We start from the raw sequence: 18,223 nt of genomic DNA, 5'->3' as shown, positions 1-18,223 counted from the left end.
ATGAGTGCATATGGTGCAGAGAGCTGAGGCTGGGATGGTACCCAGCTTCTTCTCATTAATGCTCTCTTTGCTTCCAAGTTCCCACATGCCAACTTTGCTGGCATGGATGGGAAAAGCCCGTGGTACATGGCAAAGAGAGTTAAAGAGGCTGTGCTAATGAGGGAGCTTCTCTTTGAGTATCAAGGACTCCACTGGCAGGTGCATCCTGGCTGTGGGTGTTTATTCCAGGTGATGCTGTGAAGGACAGAAATGAGTTAGCGAAGATATTGCATTCCACACAGGGTCTGCAGCAGTGAGAAAGCTCTCACAAAGTAGGCAGAGCTGACCTGCAGGAATCACAGAATCACAGAATGGTTTGGGGTTGAAGGGACCTTAAAGATCATTCAGTTCTGAGCACCTGCCATGGGCAGAAATGTCACTCACCAGACCAGGTTGCTCAGGGCCCCATCCAACCTGGCCTTGAACAAAGGCTGAGGAATAAGCCTAAGCAAAAGTAAACCATAATAATCACAGGTCTTTCAAAAGCCTCTTTCATTAGAGAGCCTTTAATAGCTTTATAAAATCAGGAAAGTATTTATTTTATCAATTTACAGATGAGAATGTAAGGACTCTTGAGAGGGAGTGGCTGGCACATTCAGATCCTGTGGCTGAGACCCACATGGGCTCTGCTGCCATTGGTGCAGCACAGGGTGATCAGGGACACCTGTGGTGGTTTGAAAGCAAAACGAGTGAGAGGCTCCAAGTCAGAAATATAATTTAATAAGAAAAAAGGTAAAAAGGTAAAAATAAAATAAAATCAATGCAATAACACAAAGGAGCACTGCCAGAGTCAGAACACACCCTGAGCAGGGTGGTGGGAGCAGTCCAGGTGAGGGGCTCTTCCTGAAGCAGTGATCCCACAGAAAGGTCTGGGAGCTCTGCTCCTCTGGGAATCCAGTGGCTCAGGGCTGCTTGTCCTGTCCCAAATCCCAGATTCTCTCCAGGTGGGAATGCTTGGCTCCTCCCCCTGGGCATTGGGAGCATCTCCCAATGGGATGAGGAGTCGTGCAGTGGCTCCTTGATGGCCCATTAAACAGAGAGAGCTCCTGGAGGGAGTTCCCTGTGAGTCCTGGGCAAGGCATTGATGGGCCATGAGCAGAAGAGCCCAAAGGAGGGGCCTGGGAAAACACTGCCCCACCTGGTTCCAGCAGCTCATGGGGATGGGGATGGAATAAATACTTTGTGCACATCCTACACCACAACCCAGGACAACACCTCAGGCTGAACATCTACACATCACAGCAACCACAGGCAGGGGCCACTTGTGACTCTCTTGCCCAGTTAATTTCCTGAGGATCACACAGAAAACCAGTAACAGAGAAATAGAAAAGCAAAGATTACTGACCACACCACAGCTCCCCAGCTCTTCTCCCCATGAGACTGATTTTAGGTCAGGCTCTGTGGTACTCAGGCTCCAGTCAATCCCTTTTTTCAGGAAGGTGTACAGGCAAACAGTTACCCAACTTTCAGAAAACTCTTTACCTTTGTTACACTTTCCATAACTGTTATTGTTTGGCTCAAGATTTGTATTTGAATACTGGCTTTGCCCCTCCCTGAATCCCATTGACTTAGGGCTTTTGTTTGTTTGTGTGTCTTCTTCTCCTCCTCTTGTTTTAATTAAGATGCATTTTACTAATTATCTGAAGGGAAACATGAGCAGAGATTAAAAACTGAATTAAGTAAGAAGCTGGGGTATACGAGAATCAAGGGAAGGGCTGATGTGGCCATGCTCTTGCTCAGATATTGTGTTTTTCCAGTGACTTTCACTCAGGGAGTCAAATTTGTTGCTCAGGCACTAATTAACCCTCTTGCTTTCCCATGAAAAGTACCCACAGGTTCCCATGTTCCCCTGCACAGGAACTTGCCTGTGGAAACAGAGTGTGACACAATTCCCTAATAAATTAATTAGATTCCCTATTAAATCCATTAGGGTTTGGCTCCATTCTGACCATCTGCCTGGAGACAGCAGGAGTGAGAGAATGTCAATATTTTGCTGATCTACTGAAGGGTAAATCCTGTGCATCCTTGGAAACTCTGGCCAGTACTAGTGAGAGGGCAATGAATTTGCCTTTGGGATTTCTCTCCTTTGGGGAAATCAGAATGGTTTTGTCAAGATCTGTCCCCCCGTGAGCTCAATCCTGCTGCTCCAAAGGGTGAACACAGAGGAGCAGGAGCAAGTTTAAGTGACTCTAAAGCCAAGCTCAGAACTTCATTTAGATTCTGCAAATGCTATGAGAGCGAGGCTTATTTGTTGATGCCTGTTTGCAGGGGTTTATTTGTTTGAAAAGGCTAATCAGCCACCAGGATGCAGAGGCAACTGCTTAAACATAAAGGAAAGGGGTGAAAATGTTCAAAGCTATTCAGATGAGGGGGCACGGTTTGAGTTTTGATGTCGGTGTGCTGCCAACTGACAAATGCTGAGCCACAGTCTGGTGTAAATCCAGATGAATTCCACTAGAATCAACAGACTTCCTTCCAATTTATTCTGATGTAACAGAGAGCATGATATTTCCATTCAGATTTACATTAGATTTGTTTCCTGTTTTCCATAATTCAGTCGGTTTCCATTGTGTACAAAAGCAGCCTGGGCCAGATCTTGATCTTATTTGCATTGGATGAAAACAGTCGTTTCAAACAGAGCTACATTGAATTTATAATTGCATAAATAAGAGCAGAATCTGATCTATTCCAAGAGAGAATTTCCCAGGGCGCTGCTGTGTGAGAACACTCCTGCTGTGGTGATCAGGTGCTTTGCCATTGATTTCAATGGAGAAATTTCATCTAAATCCTGGACTGAAGCCCTGAACTTGAGTTGCTTTGCACATCCAGGGCCTGGAAGCCCCTCTTTCCTCCAGAAGATGAAGCCAACACCTCCATCACCTCCTGGCATGACATACAAACACCATGGATGGCCTTAGGAAAGTGTCAGGACAGAAAGAGCTCAGCCTTGCCTGGCAGAAATCCTCCTCAAAAGATAAGATTGGCCCCAATAACATTTCATTTGTCACGCACGTTGTTTATAACCAAAGTGTTCCGTGTTGACTTTGCTTCCTACTGAGTTTCCTCCCTTGAGGCCCTTCTGACTCCCCTTGTTCCACTGTAATTGGAAATTTAGGAGCAGTACAGTTATTCCCTGGCAGATAGGACTGCCTGTTTCAGCAGTCACACCACCAGTAATAGACTGGGTTATTAGTAATAACCAATAAGGGCGTTACATTGGTTACATGTGTAATCAAGTGGATTTACTCCTCCTCATTGAAGCTGCTTATTTCACTGCTAGCAGGAAAATAAGGCCATTTAAAGTCATTTATGGGTAGTTGCAAAGGCTTTTCTGAGTAGAGATACAAGTTATGTTGCCGTAGCTTCTGGGAGGACGTTGAACTCAGCTCATCCATCTGGCTTCACCATCTCTCACACTTGTTCCTTCCTCTGGAAGCCACTGTTTCCATGAGATAGGGACAGGCTTTGTTCTCACTTTGGATCTCACAGGTAGGGCACAAGCTCAGGTAACCCTCACAACACTGACCTCCTGACTGCCAGCCCTAACACTTTATAAACACAGATATTCCACCTCAATTCTCGAGGATGAGAAAACATTCAGCTTCATTCTTTGTTACCCATGGCCTGGGGAAATGCAAAGCAGATCTGCAGTAAAAGCAGCTGTATCAACAAAATATCGCTTTACATTGCTAGGACTTGCCATTTGAAATGAAAATATTCCTCTTCCATTTGACTTTTCAGGGTTCTGTGTGTTTAATTCCACAGTAAATTTAGATTTCTTTAGAAATCCAAACATTTTTCTTCATTTACAACATTTAGCACCAAACATGGGAAAACAGTGACAAGAACAACTGCAACTGCACCAGTGACAGCATCACAATCACGAGGCCATCAGGATTAGGAGCACAATTATGTAGCAGACTGAAATTTCAGCATCTCTGCTTCTTTCTCATCATGTCATCTCAGCCCCTGTGCAGGGACTGGCAATTACCCCATGGGTTTGGCCTGCAGTATATTCGGGATTTTGTTCCCCACAAACTTTTATTCTACTGTGTGACTTCCATTACAACTGGATCTTGATTGTCCATTTTAGCAGGCAAAGAGCAATCTGGTACAGATTATAACAGGTGAGGTAAAGCAGTGGTGTCACAAAATAGGTACTAGCAGGTAAAGGCAGCCTTCCTGCCTCCCAGAGTTGTGACACCAGCTGATTAAACAACAGAGCAGCACTGCCTGGAACTAACGGGAGCCCAAGAAAAACCCAGTGCAGAGGAAATCTGCTTAAACAAAGCAAAAGTGCCAGAAACCCTTTCACTGGCGCTTCCTGAGAGCCCTGAAAGTCTGAGGCAGTGCCTGAGAGCACCACTGAGCTGAGATGATGCCACTGTCCTTGGAGAAGGGACACCTGGAGGTGACACTCTCAGGGCCCTGGGAAAGGAGCCCGTGCCAGGCTCTGCTGCTCCTGCCCTGGGAGGTGACAGGGCCCCAGCAGCGTGTCTGACACAGCACAGCTTCCAAAATGAACCATGTGGTGCTGCAAAGCAAGGCCTGGGGCTGAAAACCTTGCAGGAGAGCTCTTCCAGGAGGGAATGGCACACAGGCTAAGAGAGGATAATGTGACATCCCTGCCCTGTGCCAGCAGCCCTGTGAGGAAATGAGGTGCAGCTGCCATGGGCTGGAGAGTGTCTGCAACTGCTGCTGGGGAAGGGAAATCCATAATGAAGCAGCCTCAAAGGACAGTGACACAGCCTGCTCGAGACCCTGGGAGTTCAGCCACTGTGTTGAATTCTCCTGGATGTGGAAAAACCGTGGTATTCCCAGAGCCTCTAGTGCAGACTCATTGATTAGTAGGCAGGGCAGGAAATTAAATGAGGCGGGTGAATTAAAGCCAGACTTCACAAGCTGCATCTGTTCCTCCATTCCCTCTGGATATAACACTGATGTAACTTTAAAAAGTAAATTTAGCGAGGAAAGCTGGCGAGTTGATGGCCCTGTAAACTGAAACATTTGATGCATGCATGTCTCAGGCACAGGAGAAGCACAGAGGAGCCACTGAAACATGCCCCAGCCTGAGCTGCCTGACTAGAGCACAGTCCCTGCTGGAGGTGACCTGTCTGGGCTTGTCTTCTGCTCATGAAGCTCAGGAGAAGGAGCTGCTGGAAAGGCCTCGCTGCAGCTCCAGGGTGGAGGTAAAGAGCAGAGCTTTGGATAATCCTGTCTGTGATGCTCCACCAGCAAGAGGATCCCAAAGGTAAACAGTCCCAACAATCAGCATTGCCATCCACAGAGCAGCTCTGTGAAGTTGCAAACTTCTCCATCTTGCAATACACTCAGGACCTGACACACCTTCCAGTGGTCTTGTCCACACCTGTGTTCACAGACAACAAGGGAAACATCCATTTCACAGTAGTTCTTACTGTCAGCATCTTTTCTGGTATCCAGGCAACTCCCCACACCACCAGAGTTAATTTAGTCTTCACAGATATCCCCCTGAGCTGCAAAAAGCCTTCCAGAGCTGACCAGAGCTGACCAGAGCTGCCAGCTACAGGCAGGAGGTGTTAGAGTAGATCCTGGATCAAATCCAGCTCAGGTCAGTTTGCCTTTTGCAGAAAGGCAAAACTCTGAAGAGCCTGGTTGGTTTTGAAGGACCTAGAAAAGCAAGGAGAGACAGGACATCTCAAAAAAACCCCTTATTTTTCCCCTAGGTGTGTCCAGAAGAGAATTCAAAGACACTGCTCTCAGGGATGCCCAGGGTGGGACAGTTTTGGGGTGTCTGTGCAGGGCCAGGGGCTGGGCTCAATGACCTTCATGGGTCCCTCCCAACTCAGGGTATTTCCATGATTCTCTCATCACTGAAGAGTTGCACAGTTCTATTAGCAAAGCATTAAACAAATCTCTTGCAGGAAACAACGACACAATAAACACAATAAAAAACCCCCAGTCAGTTCTCGTTCCTCAGAGCACAGCCCTCGTTCTCAAGTGTCTTGCATTGGATTGTGGCATAGAAGAAAAAAGCAGAAATACCTCAAATAGATCCAGTTAGTTTTACCTCCTTTTATGCTGGTCCCGTGGCTCTTTCTAGGTGGTTTGTGGGGTTTTTTTCCTACTTTTTCCCTTGTGATAAGATGCACCATTTGAAGGACAGCAACCAAACCAGCTCTTCCTGCTCTGAAGAAAGGCAGCAACTGCGCTTAGAATAAAAGATTGTCAGGCAGATTTGAAGTGTCAATCAAAGCCTATCTCTGAAAAAAACATTAGTCCAGGCAGCTCCCCACACCACCACAGTTAATTTAGTCTTTCCAGATATCCCCCTGAGCTGCAAAAAGCCTTCCAGAGCTGACCAGAGCTGCCAGCTACAGGCAGGAGGTGTTAGAGTAGATACTGGACCTAATTCAGCTCAGGTCACTTTGCCTTTTGCAGAGCAAAAGACTGTGATTATCGAGTCCAGGGAAGCAAATCCTGTCTCCCAGGCTTTGTGAAGCAAACTGTACCTTTCCTAGACAAGGGGCACAGATTTAGGACTCTGTTGCTCAGTGTGTCCCATCTCCAGTGGCACACATCCTCTTTTCTACTACTATTATTCTAATTTTAATTATTATTTATGACTACACCCAAGGCTGTGTGAGGCACTTTCCAAGCACTCAGGAAAGTCCTGGCTCTGCTCCAAGACATTCATTATTTCAGGATGGACAGACAGACGGGCAGAGGCGCCGCATGGTCAAGTGGCAGAACTGCTGAGCCAGCAGCACCAGCCTCCACGAGCTCCTGCCTCGTTGGTTCATCTTGGAAAACAGGAAAACATTCCTTCTTCCCACACTTAGTCCCATCCCACTCTTTGTCCATCCCACTTGTTTGGATTAAGAGATGTTCTGCTGTGACTGTGTTCATATTTTTTTGTCTTAGAATCTCTTTCTGTGCAAAGTCTAAGTATGTTCTTGGGGGAATATTTTTGTTCTTTCCAAAAAAGAAAATGAAAAAATTCTATTTTCCATAGCATTTTGTCAAATGCTTGTGTGGGAAAAAAAGAATCAAATGTTTTCTCATGGCCAAAAAAAAAAAACCAGAATATGCAGATTTGAGGCATTTTGTAAAAGTTGCCAGTCATTGGAATTTTCTGGGGAAAGTACTGTAGAGATTAGTGAAACATCTTTTTTTTTTTTTTTCCTGAAAATAAATTTGAACCTATAAATCAGGTTGTTCTGTGAGTAAGGAACTGGTGAAACTTGTTCTTCTTCTGATTTGTATTACAACTGCTTTTTATTTCTTCCTTTCTCGGTGCTCCCAGCTTACTGCAATATCCTCAGGGCACCTGATGCCCTCCAGACCTTCCCAGCAAAATCCTTGGCTGTTCCAGCAGCTTCTTCCTTTGCAGGGAAGGGGTGGGAAGTGCAGGGGCTGGTTTGAAGCTGGGCAGGAACTGATTGACCAGTCATTTCTAAATGCCAGCTGGTCACCTGGCTGCTGCATCCCCAAAACAGGCAGGGAGCAAAAGGTGGAATTACCTTTCCTTCAATAGAATATTAACTTAAATGTCTCTCTTCTATCCAGCTGCTGTTTGTTCATGAAAATTGCAGGAATCTTGAGGTCTGTGAGACCTCTCTCTTTCAATCAAATTGGGTTGAATCAGGTCAGCTGGTTCAGAAGTTATTGGAGCAGGTAAAGCAGGGGACCAGCTGCAGATGGAAGAACACAAGGAGGTTCATTGCCATATAAACCCTGGCTCCAAAATGAGGCAGTTTTGGTGTAACTGTGGGTCCCTGAGATCTGGTGAGGTGGTTGCTGTAACCAGCTGCTGTCCTTTGGACACACAGAGGCTCCAGGACTGTCTCCAGTGCACTTATCACTTATTTGCTGTATAGAGCCTGTAACCTGGAAATGGGGCTTCACTGTATAGAAAATGTTCTGGAGCCCAGACAGTCCATAACCTGAGTCATTTACAGCTGGATAAACAGGGTGAAAGGGAAAAATAATTATCTGACACTTAACATGTAGGAAAACAAAAGCCAAGCAACTTACTGCAGAATCCTGAGAAGGAGCCCAAAGGAGGCTCAGATGTCTCATGTCCCCATCTCAGCAAAGTCCACCTCAGCTCCTTCTTGCTCCATCACCCGTGCAGAAATCCCCTTTCCTGGGTGTTTTCACTGATTCATTGCTCTCAGGAGCCGAGTCAGTCTTACCACGTTCCTCCACTGGCAGCCTGGACCACATGGCGAGCTGATGAGGAAACACTACTTGTTGTTTTGTTTGGGTTAATTATTCATGGGCACCATCCTGAAAACACTTGGAGCTGCTTTTTGAACAGTCCTTGAGCTGGCGTGCAGGGAGGGACTTACCAACACTGGTGGCCTGGCTGCCTTTCCATGGGCAAGGTCTCTTCCATCTGCTCCCCTTCAGCCCTTGTCACACTCCCCATCTCTCATGGCTCTGGCTCTGCTCTTTGGCATTATCTGAACAAGAAAGAGGCAAACACTTGGAGCACTATAGAGATGCAATCAAAACTGGCATTTGACCAAGCAGGCACTGACCCTGACATGTGGAGAAGGCAAACCTCATCCTCTAACTGGTTTTGTTCTTCAGTCACGCTGTACCAGTCAGAATAAGTCACCTGCAGGGTTTTAAACCTGTTTATCCTCCCACAAAAGATGCCTTTGCTCTCCTTCAGACAATCCAAAACTGTCTGGAAGCCTTTTTCTCAGAAGCAAGGCTCTTCCTCTTTAGTGCCTCCTCCTAGAAATCCATTTTTCATTTTAGAACAAGGGTGATCTGTAGCTTTAGGAGCATTTTGAGAATGTTTTGCAGTAAGACAGAATTGCTCTCAACACATTCACCCTCAGGCATTAACACACTAAATGGTGACTTTCTGGGGTTGTGGGTCCAGACCATCCATAGAAGGCCTAAACTTAGCAAAAGTAGAATTATTTTCTAAATTACTCTTCTGAAACCCCTTAGAAATCACCCAATGCTATCCCCTGTCCTCTCTTGTCCTGCAAGGAAGGTTCTCATGGCCCACAGCAACTCCACCAGGCAGCCACCCTACCCAGGTGAGCCAGCAAGAGCAGGGCTGAGTCTTTTGACCCCCGTGAATTGCAGTTTGCAATTATGTTTTCAATTTAAGGCAAGAAACTGAGCCTGTGCTGCAAATATTTCATCAGAGCTTAGAGAATTTCAGAGTCTTTGGGGTGGGAGTTTTTGCTGTGTTCTAGCAAAGGATCAGTCTAGTGAGGCTGATATCAGTCACTGGTTGGGTTTTCTGTAAAACCCAGAACAGGATTCATATTTCAGCACTTTCTTCTTCACTTGAAATTTCAGAGTATTTTGATAGGCAAGGGTTTGCTGTGAGCCCACCCTGTAGCACATCTGTCCCATAAAACACCATGACACATGAGGGGGGATTTATCCCAACTGGGCAAAATCCTCTCCTGATATAAATCAGCACAGCTACAGAGAAGTCCAGGAAAGCTGGGCCATATCACACCAGAAAGAAACCTACTTTAGGATGTACTTCCCATTCATTAATTTTTTTTTGCCTAGAGCCAAGACAGACCCCCGGGGGACACATTAGCTCAGTTTCATCTAATGCAATCCCATGCAAAATGCACAGGGAAGAATTCAAATCCTGTGGACCACATTATTTATGTGTAGCCCACATAAAGTGGACTCACTTTCTGTGTTTTTTGTTAAATGAGCTTCTTGGGCTGAACAATAAGACAAGGAGCTACATACAGGTGTGATTGTCTGGCCTGTGTGCTGTGAGGTGCCAGCAGAGGTAACTGCACCAGTGTTTTCAGAACATAAAATCACCTAACTGAGTCCACCAGCAGAGAGTTTGGCCCGTGAGTAACACACATAAATACCACCTTCAGCCACTGAGATGTTCTCAGCCCCCCACCTGGCTGTTGCCTCAGTAACACATCTCCAGGAGGATATTTTTAAGCCAGTATTATTTATCTGCTAGGTGGAAGCGGACCTGTTGAGGCCATACCAGGTCAGCATATGTCTAAGCATGTACTGAAGAACTTAATTAGTTCTCCCTGAGAAGAGAGACTCCCAGCGCTATTTAAAGGATCGTTATCCCACTGTGAGATGCCTCGGAGCCTGCTGCCAGGCCTCAGCCTAACAGGGCAAGGCTGGAAAAGTTGGATGGGGGTGAAAAGTCTCCCCTCCATGCTGAGGAATAATTGCTGAGCCAACTGCAGGAGCGGGAGGGTCAGTGCAAAGAGCAGGCGTCACAAAACCACACTGAAACTCAGAGTAAAAAACTCACTTCAGGTCTGAGCTTTCAGGGTCAAACTGTGTAGATCTCATTACTCTTTTTGTTGTTTGTTTCTAGAAGTCCAGCATCACCTGCTGTGCTTGGTGACTGCATCCCAGGCACTTCCAGTGACAGCAAGCAGGGGTGACAGGACAGTGATGTGAGTGTGGGGTGAGCCACTGCAGAGTGCCTGTCAGGGCTCCTTATGTCACCACAGAGTCAAACGCAGGCAGGAGTTCAGCATCAGCTAAACTGGACCTTGTGCAAGTGGCTCACTCATAGTTTTCTTTTACAGTTCCAAAAAGTCAGACACTGTAAACTGAATGTCAAGAAGGGAATGCAATGGGCTCCCTGAGGATGGATGGTTTTGTTATTCTGACAGGAGGTAAAATATCCATCCTTGAGTGGATGGACCTTTGGAAAACTAGACTGAGCAGCCTCTGAAAAATAAAACAGGTTCCCCAAGCATGTCAAAGCTTCTATAAGGACTGGCACTCACAAGGGACACTGAGGCTGGATTGCAGGAGAGGGAGGAACCTGGCCATGCTTATTTTGACCTAAGAGTGGCCACAATATACAACGTGGGACCTTGGTCTGCTCTTGGAGCTGTCAGGAGTTGTTCCTAGATGAGTTGTTATGGTAACTGAGCTAATGCCCCGAGATAGATTCTTTCAGGTGGCTCCAGGCCAGAAAATCAACACCAATAGATTCCAGATAATAGACTTCTGCTGAACTCAGTGCTGGCGTCTACTTTATTTAACCTATTCACCAATGACTTCCTGAACTCCATTCTCCAGGCAGGCCATACATGATGAGAAAAGCTGCCTGGCCTCAATGAACCACAGCTTCCAAAAGGCTGAGGGGACCCATGTCCTGTGGCTGAGTCTGTGCCAGTAAATCAAATGTGCCTGGGACATTCTCCTGCATTTAGAGAACAGCTGGCACCGAATGGCCAAGGTTTTCCTATTAAATTCTTACTCTCCAAACCTGTGTGGACACAACCAGGCATCCCATTAGGAGCAGCCTCTGGCCCATGCTGGCTCATGAAACCCACCTGGACTGAGCTAAAAATTGCTGTACAATACTCCAGCATTGTAATAGAGAGAAGTCCAGGCACTGCTTAATTCATCCGCACAGACTTTGCCTGGGTGACTGCTGGAGAGGAGACTGCACAGGAGAGGAGCCTGGAACCAAGAGCAAAGGCTCTGTCAACGTGCTTTTAGCACATACAGATCCAGCTGGAGCTGTACCCCCCTAGAAACAGACAGTGACAGGCACACTGGGCATGTCTAGGGATCACTCTGGATCAGCCACTGACATCCTCTGTTTGAAACAGCTCACGGGTTAAGTAGTGGATTCACCAGCTCAAGGCAATATTCCTCCATCTCCCACTGAACATCACAACGCAGCCAACAAATGATCAGCGAGGAGCAGCTAATTCCATATGCCCACCATCCAGCACTGCTGCTCCCTGCCCCATGGGTGGCCCTGTTGGTTGGTGCTCCACAGCACGCAGCCAGCAAAGGGCAGCTCTCCGCGGCAGGCAAAATTCGGGAAGAGTCGTGCCAGTTTCAGGAACTCCCACGTCACCACCAGACCAGCTGAGCAGCTCCCTGGCTCTGGGGCCCTGCGCCGCCTCCGGAGCGAGCCAAACGGGTTCTGCTGTGGCGTGGTCCTCAGTGCCAGGGCTGATCGTGCCTTGGGCGTTTGGGACAGCCCATTACATGCCTGTGGATGCCTCTGCATCCATGCTGGGTGGCTGCTCTGCTCATGGCCACTGATGGCTTGAAACACCACATGCTGGCCCGGGGCCACTGAGCTGGGGCATTTCTCTGCTTGTTCACTCCCATTTCAACTCTTGCTTTGCTTGTTTTACCCACTAGCAAACCATGTTATTGTAATATGTCACTCTGTAGGGCAGAAACTGTTTTTCAGCGAGTTCTTTGCGCAGCCTCTGCTGCAACAGGATTGCAATTTCAGTCAGCACAGCAGTAATGTGATTAACAGGCTCTGCACAAAGGGGAATTGCATCCTAGGTGGATGTGAGAGTCGCAGTTCTGGCCAGCCTATGTGTTTTCCCAGGGCGAGAGGTCACGTTGACTGATCTCCAAAATGGTTTGCTCGAACTTTTAAACATTAAGGTCTAAATAAATTTTCAGCATTAGCTGGTATGCTGATCCCTTTCCTGCCAAGCTGCCGCCTTAAGTGAATTTTTATGACTAAGTTACAAACCCCAGAAAATACGAGCAAGAAGTGGAAATGCTGACTTGGCCTTTGCTAAATGCCAATTATCTACAAAGGCATTAAGCGAGAAGGGGAGGATGAAAAATAGGGTCATTTTCATGTTTTCTCTGGTTCAAAGCAAACTGTCCCGTGAGCCCATTGCAGGAACACACAGCATGCAGAGTGACCATTAATATTTATAGGCGCGACACTGAGCTGCAGACCTTGGTAATCACAGCAACTCCACTTTTGGAATTAACAGCGCTCTGTTTGGCTGGTCCCTCAGTACAAAAGAGTAAGTAGGAGACATGAAGATTTTCAGGAAGAACTTAAGAAATAGATGTTTGTTTTTGATGGGGAGGGTCCATACTTCACTGAGTTGGTCAAACGCTAAAACCAACTCTTAAATCCTCAAGACTGCTGGCCAAACGTAGCACTATGTTTTCACTGTCCTCTCTGCTCCTGGGGCTCCTAGACAATCCCAGCACTGCATGGGCCACTCTTGTCATAGTCCCCTTAGTTATTCACTCTTGCCCAGCTGATACAGACGAGTGTATTTCCAAAGACATTATTAGTACAACATGGATTTATAATACCTAAAGATTTGCCTGAGTAATCTTGAGATTCAAATTGGTAGTGTAATCTCAGTTACAATGCAGCCTTCTCCCACACTCTATTTCCTAAGTCCCAGTGGCATTGAGAGACAGGCATCTAAAATCCTCTAAAACCTCTCTGTGCTGAAGAGCTGGCAAGGTGCTGAGTCACAACCTGCCCTCAGCCCAGGGCTGTCCCACGCAGGGCGGTGACTGCTTGGCCACACAGATGAGCACATCTCAGAAATATCTAAGGGAACTATCCTACCACAGCTCAGTCACCCTGTGAACCTTTACAGAAATGTGTCCCCAGTATCTGGGCATTTACATGCCACAGAAAAACCCTTTGGGAGTGGGTGAGGTTGGCACAACCCAATAATCCTTTATGTCAAAAAAACCAAGGAGACGTGACTTCAGGTAGAGACTGGACACTCCCCACATTGCACCTAGCCCTGGAAAAAGCAAGAGGAGATTGGCCAAAGGTGTTTGTTTAGGAACCAGGAAGGTTTGCAGGAAATCCAAGGAAAAAAAAATTTAGAAATACCACTCCCTTTTTAATATACTCCCCAAAATTGAGCTGGGACTTTGAGCAAGAGGCTCTAGATTTTCAAAAATGGCCAGTGACTACAGTGGGTCCTCTGAACTCAGCACGCTGGGGCAGGATCTCTTGGTGAGTTTTGCATTGCTGGAGTTACACCCCACTTCTGCAGAATGTGGGAATGTGCACAGGCCACTATGGAAACCAGGCATCACTATGTGCACTCCATCAACTCAGATCCTCCAAATCCTTTTTTACTCTCAAAAATTCAGACGGCAAAGATTAGGAAAATAAAAACTGGAAACAACAACAAATAGAAGTGCTTCTGCCATTAAAAACCAGGTGAAAAGGAGGAGCTGAGCCAAGTTAATCAGAGAAATGAAATGAGATGTTGGAGAAAGGGGCCATGGGTGACTTGGGGTTTGCAGTTAGCTGAGTGATGTGAAATCTCTTGTGTCTGGCTGAGCTCTGAAAGGAAATGCTTTATTAAATCTTCTCTGTGTGATATTTCAAGCTGCCTCTGGACTGGAAAATAGGACCATTCCAGTATGTGGGATATAATCAGAAACTGAAGTCTTTAGTGCAGGTTTTTCTGCAGAGGAAACTCTGATCAGCATAGACACATAACTCAGAGGGCTCAGGATTTAGAGAGATGAATTAGACACAACATACCCACAACATACCTCTGCTACCCAGTATCCCCAAAATGCTTCACAGAATTAATCATGCTGGCAGCAAGAACCAGGTACTAGGAAAGACAGTGCAGGTGGGCATAAATTCACCACACTGAATCAAAACTGCCCGTGAGTCCAAGGTCCATTATCTCAGCTTTCATCCCCACTAGAACATAGTGCTTGCTGTGATTGATCTCCCATGCACTGGCTCTCCTGGGAGTCTCTAGTCTCACTGTACTTTCTGCTGTGATTCAGACACATTTTGGGCAGCTGCAGCCTCTTGCCATCCCAGCCCAGCTTTGCTGTAAGCTGGTGGCTCTCAGCTCTTCTCCTGTCACAGCAGGACTGTGCCACCCCCAAATAGCTGCAGGAAATATTTACCACAAAGAAACGAGGAGACACAGGCACAACAGAAAAGGACAAGTGAGAGGTTCCCAGAACACTCTCCCCTGAGATTGTCACACAATCTCCCCTGTCCTTTTTCTTGTCATGTCTCTCCCTCTGTGCTTGGCCACATATCCAGGAAAACAAGACCTGACCAGAGACAGGACAGGCAGCAGCAACCAGATTTCCTCCTCTGAACGGCTTATTTCACAGCACAGCATGTCTGGATATGAAGAGCCTGGAGCCTCAATCCTGCTGGAAATGGCAGGATTTGAGTTCCTGGCCTGCATTCTACAAATCCCAACAAGAAAGTGTCCCAGGGGGCTGAGACACAGCGAGCATTTCCCTTCCTTTGCACCGCCCCCATGGCAGAGGAGCTCCTTGCCTACCTTTTATTGCTGACAAGGAGGAGGACAGAGCCATTCTGGATATTGGCTTCTTTGAGAGTCTCGTGCTCCTCGAGCTGCCGGGAGTTGTAATAAAATGTCTTTTTCCAGGAGGTGATGCCCTCCCGTACCAGGAGAGCCCGTAGGTCCATCACCGTGTCCCTGGGCCTGACCGTCAGGGGCATCATCAGGTCCTCATCAGCCAGGTGCACCTTGATGTGGTACCTCTTCCATCGAGAGAGGCTCCTGCGCAGCGTGTCCATCCTCTCCAGCTCAGCAGGGCCAGTGTGGCAGAGCGGAGCATCCAGCTGGGAGATCAGCAAAGCAGGGATGTGGCTCTGGAGAGGCTGTCTGCTGCAAAGAGCTTAAAAAAGTCCTGCCAAACCTGTTTCTCCCAGTTGCCACACTGCATGCTTCACATTCCAGGGAAGAGCTCACCTGGCTCCATGAGCCTGCTGGCTGGGAAACGTCTCCATGAATCATTTCCACACACCCCTAAATCCCATCATAATTACAATGTCTTCACAAAGCACTCTTCATTCCAATGGCTTGCAGAGGGCTTTAAAGCCAGATCTCCACAGACATTAGAAACGTGGGTGCATGTGAGAAATGAATGGGTTTAACAACCTCCTGTCTCCTGCTCTAAAAAGCTGCCAGCTGGGGAGAAGATCAGTTAGCAGAGTAGGCATTTAGCAACCTCACAGCTATTTAATATGGCCACTTTAATGAAGAAAAGTACAGCTGCATAGTGACAAATTCCTCAGAGAGGAGAGCCTGGCTGTGTGAACACCTCTCATCATTGCAGTGCAGATTCCCCTGGGTGATCTGCACAGTTACTGTTCACAGCCTGGGACCCTCCAGAAGGGGTAGGACTCATTCACTCCTCATCATAACCCTCAGTGTATCTGATACTGACTCACACATCCTCCTCATCCTCTTGATTTCCTCTTCCTTCCAGATCACTGTGTGATTGCAGAGCTGATGGTATCCTGTGCAACACGTCAGTGGGATCAGCACCACGGGGCTGCAGGCACAGCAAAACAGGCAAACAGGTGGCACAGAGGCCAAGAGGAACCAGCCATACTTTGGAAATACAGCCACACTGTATTTCCCATTACTTTGGGAAATACAGTGCCACCTCTGAAAGGCAGGAGTTGATGTCAGCCACAGGCTGTGATAGACTGATCCTGCTAGGCAGACTCTGGCAGTCACAAGATGATACTTCAGAGCAAACACCATGAAGATAAGGAAGGCGTTTTTGCTCTTTTTCTCAAAAAGATCAAGTCACCCTCTTATCTTGTAGGTAACTTCTCTGCAGCCCATATTACAGGCATTAATTCCCTCGTCCATTCTTCTCAACATAGACTGTTTTTTTCAGACCAAAGTACTGCAAGACAGTTGAGTTCAGGGTCTGCTCCTCACTAAAAAGGAGCTGCTCTTGCCCAGCAGATAACAAAACAGTCTGATTTTCAGATAAGGCAGCAGTCAGCTCCCACTGAGAATAAGAGAAGTGTCCACTCTCCCATGGGGGAACAAGGAGGTTTCCACCTTTCTTCCACACCTCCTTTTTCCTTCCCCAGCACATTATATCTCTGCCAAGAACAACAGCAAATATCTTCACTTACACCACAGGCAGTGGAGATTTCCCTGTGCAATTGAGAAGAACTGAAGAACTTCCAACATTTTCATTTCAGCTTGGGTCACTCCAAAGGTATGATTGTTTAGGTGGAGTCTGGGATTCTCGGGTCCTTGCTCTGCCACTGAGTTGCTGCAAAGGCTTGAGATGAGTCATGTCATGCCTTGGTGTTTCTGTTTACTCACCTCACGACTGCCGTATGGTGTAACACATGTTCATTAAGCACCTTGTAGGAAACAGGAACTGCATTTAGCACAGTCATGGTTTGGGATCATTTAAGGATGTCTAGATCTACAAATATGCCAATAACCTTGAAGCCAGAACAACGCTACCCCTATTAGAGATGGAGAAACGGAGGGATAAAGCTGTTATAACCAAGGAAAGGCAAAAGGTCAGGCTCTGGTCCCCATATCCAGGTACCTCAGCAAGGGGTCTCATTTTCAGGGACCTGCAGAAGCCCTCAAGCCCAGGGCCTGGTGATTCCTTCTCCATTGGGGTGACATTCACTTTGGGAGCCAAACTTCATCCCTGGTGTAAAGCCAGAGTCTCAGGGGAAAAGCAAAGGTCTGATCCAATTCCCAGAGCCATCCAAGGGCAGACTCTCATTGACAGCAGCCAGACCTGGAACAGGCCCCAGACACACCGTGCTCTGATGGCTCTGGCCAACAGAATTTGCCCAGTGAGTGCCAAGGGGAGCATAAGGCATTCTCATTTCAGCAGAGCCTGTCTGGTGTCAGCGAGTCCATCAGCTCCATCCTTCCAGCATACGTGACAGCCTGACAGTTGCCAAATACCTCCCTCAGACACCTTTCAGACAGATCCTGTTTATTTTTAGGACAGCTCTTTCCCATCAAGGCTCAGATGCAAATCATTACAGAGAAAGGATGGATGGTGGCAGGAAGAAAGCAGCTATTATTTTTATTTCTTTGCCTACGATGTGGTTGCAAACTTTCCTCATGTACCCCCACATTGGGACCCTTTGTTTTATGAAAAGGGATGATGCCCTAGCCTATGAAAGCAGGATAAGGAGAAGCATAGGAGTGAAGTCAGCTTATGAAATATTGAAGCAATGAAATCCTCACTGGAACACGTGAATGTCTAATGCCAGTTTCAATTAATTCTGGATTTTTCATTAAACCACTATTAAAAGCAAGGGGACAGCAGAAATAAGGGAAATTGACTTGAGCAGTATATTAAATACCTTAGTTTGGCTTGAGGATGTTTTATTATCTGTCCAAAGCAATTATTTCACCAGCTCTTGACGGTTTGTGGGCTAAACAGAGGTACAGGGTAAAGTTCTAGATGGTCTTTCCTCAAAATTATTTTAATTTCTGTCCCATACCCTGCACCTGGCAGCCTGTCTCTGGTGATGTCTCTGGCATGTCATATCTGGAGGATAAAACATGGAGTCGGAGTTCTGGGAATCCATAATAAAGTGTCACTCTGGCATTATTTACAAATCAAATAAAAACTTGTTGACTTAAGCTTTTCCCCATAT

The 18,223-nt window shown here is 46.8% G+C and overlaps 1 protein-coding gene across 3 annotated transcripts; it reads right to left on the bottom strand.

Moving 5' to 3' along the window:
• Window positions 1-4,101: 4,101 nt before the first annotated feature.
• On the bottom strand, window positions 4,102-15,403 carry TINCR (TINCR ubiquitin domain containing). 3 transcript variants are annotated; one of them, XM_083880087.1, is made up of 5 exons: window positions 15,093-15,403; window positions 8,373-8,486; window positions 8,056-8,253; window positions 6,089-6,229; window positions 4,102-5,688 (listed from the first exon to the last, which is right to left on the bottom strand). In XM_083880087.1, the coding sequence occupies exons 1-2, from the start codon at window positions 15,350-15,352 to the stop codon at window positions 8,483-8,485; spliced, it is 264 nt and encodes an 87-aa protein (XP_083736213.1). In that variant the 5' UTR covers window positions 15,353-15,403; the 3' UTR covers window positions 4,102-5,688; window positions 6,089-6,229; window positions 8,056-8,253; window positions 8,373-8,482. The 3 variants fall into 3 exon arrangements, 1 of the variants encoding a protein (XP_083736213.1); XR_014591923.1 differs by lacking the exon at window positions 15,093-15,403 and having other exon boundaries at window positions 6,089-6,224; window positions 8,373-8,450; XR_014591924.1 differs by lacking the exon at window positions 15,093-15,403 and having other exon boundaries at window positions 6,089-6,207; window positions 8,373-8,450.
• Between the last annotated feature and the right edge of the window lie 2,820 nt (window positions 15,404-18,223).

Source organism: Zosterops lateralis (assembly GCF_965231275.1).
Source record: "Zosterops lateralis genome assembly, chromosome: 29".
In the NCBI taxonomy this organism is placed as follows: domain Eukaryota; kingdom Metazoa; phylum Chordata; class Aves; order Passeriformes; family Zosteropidae; genus Zosterops; species Zosterops lateralis.
Note: the sequence above shows the minus strand (reverse complement) of the source record. Positions and strands in the feature narration are given on the sequence as shown.

Excerpts from the sequence above, each read along its gene's own strand:
- TINCR (XM_083880087.1), bottom strand. The coding sequence starts at position 15,352 with ATGGACACGCTGCGCAGGAGCCTCTCTCGATGGAAGAGGTACCACATC.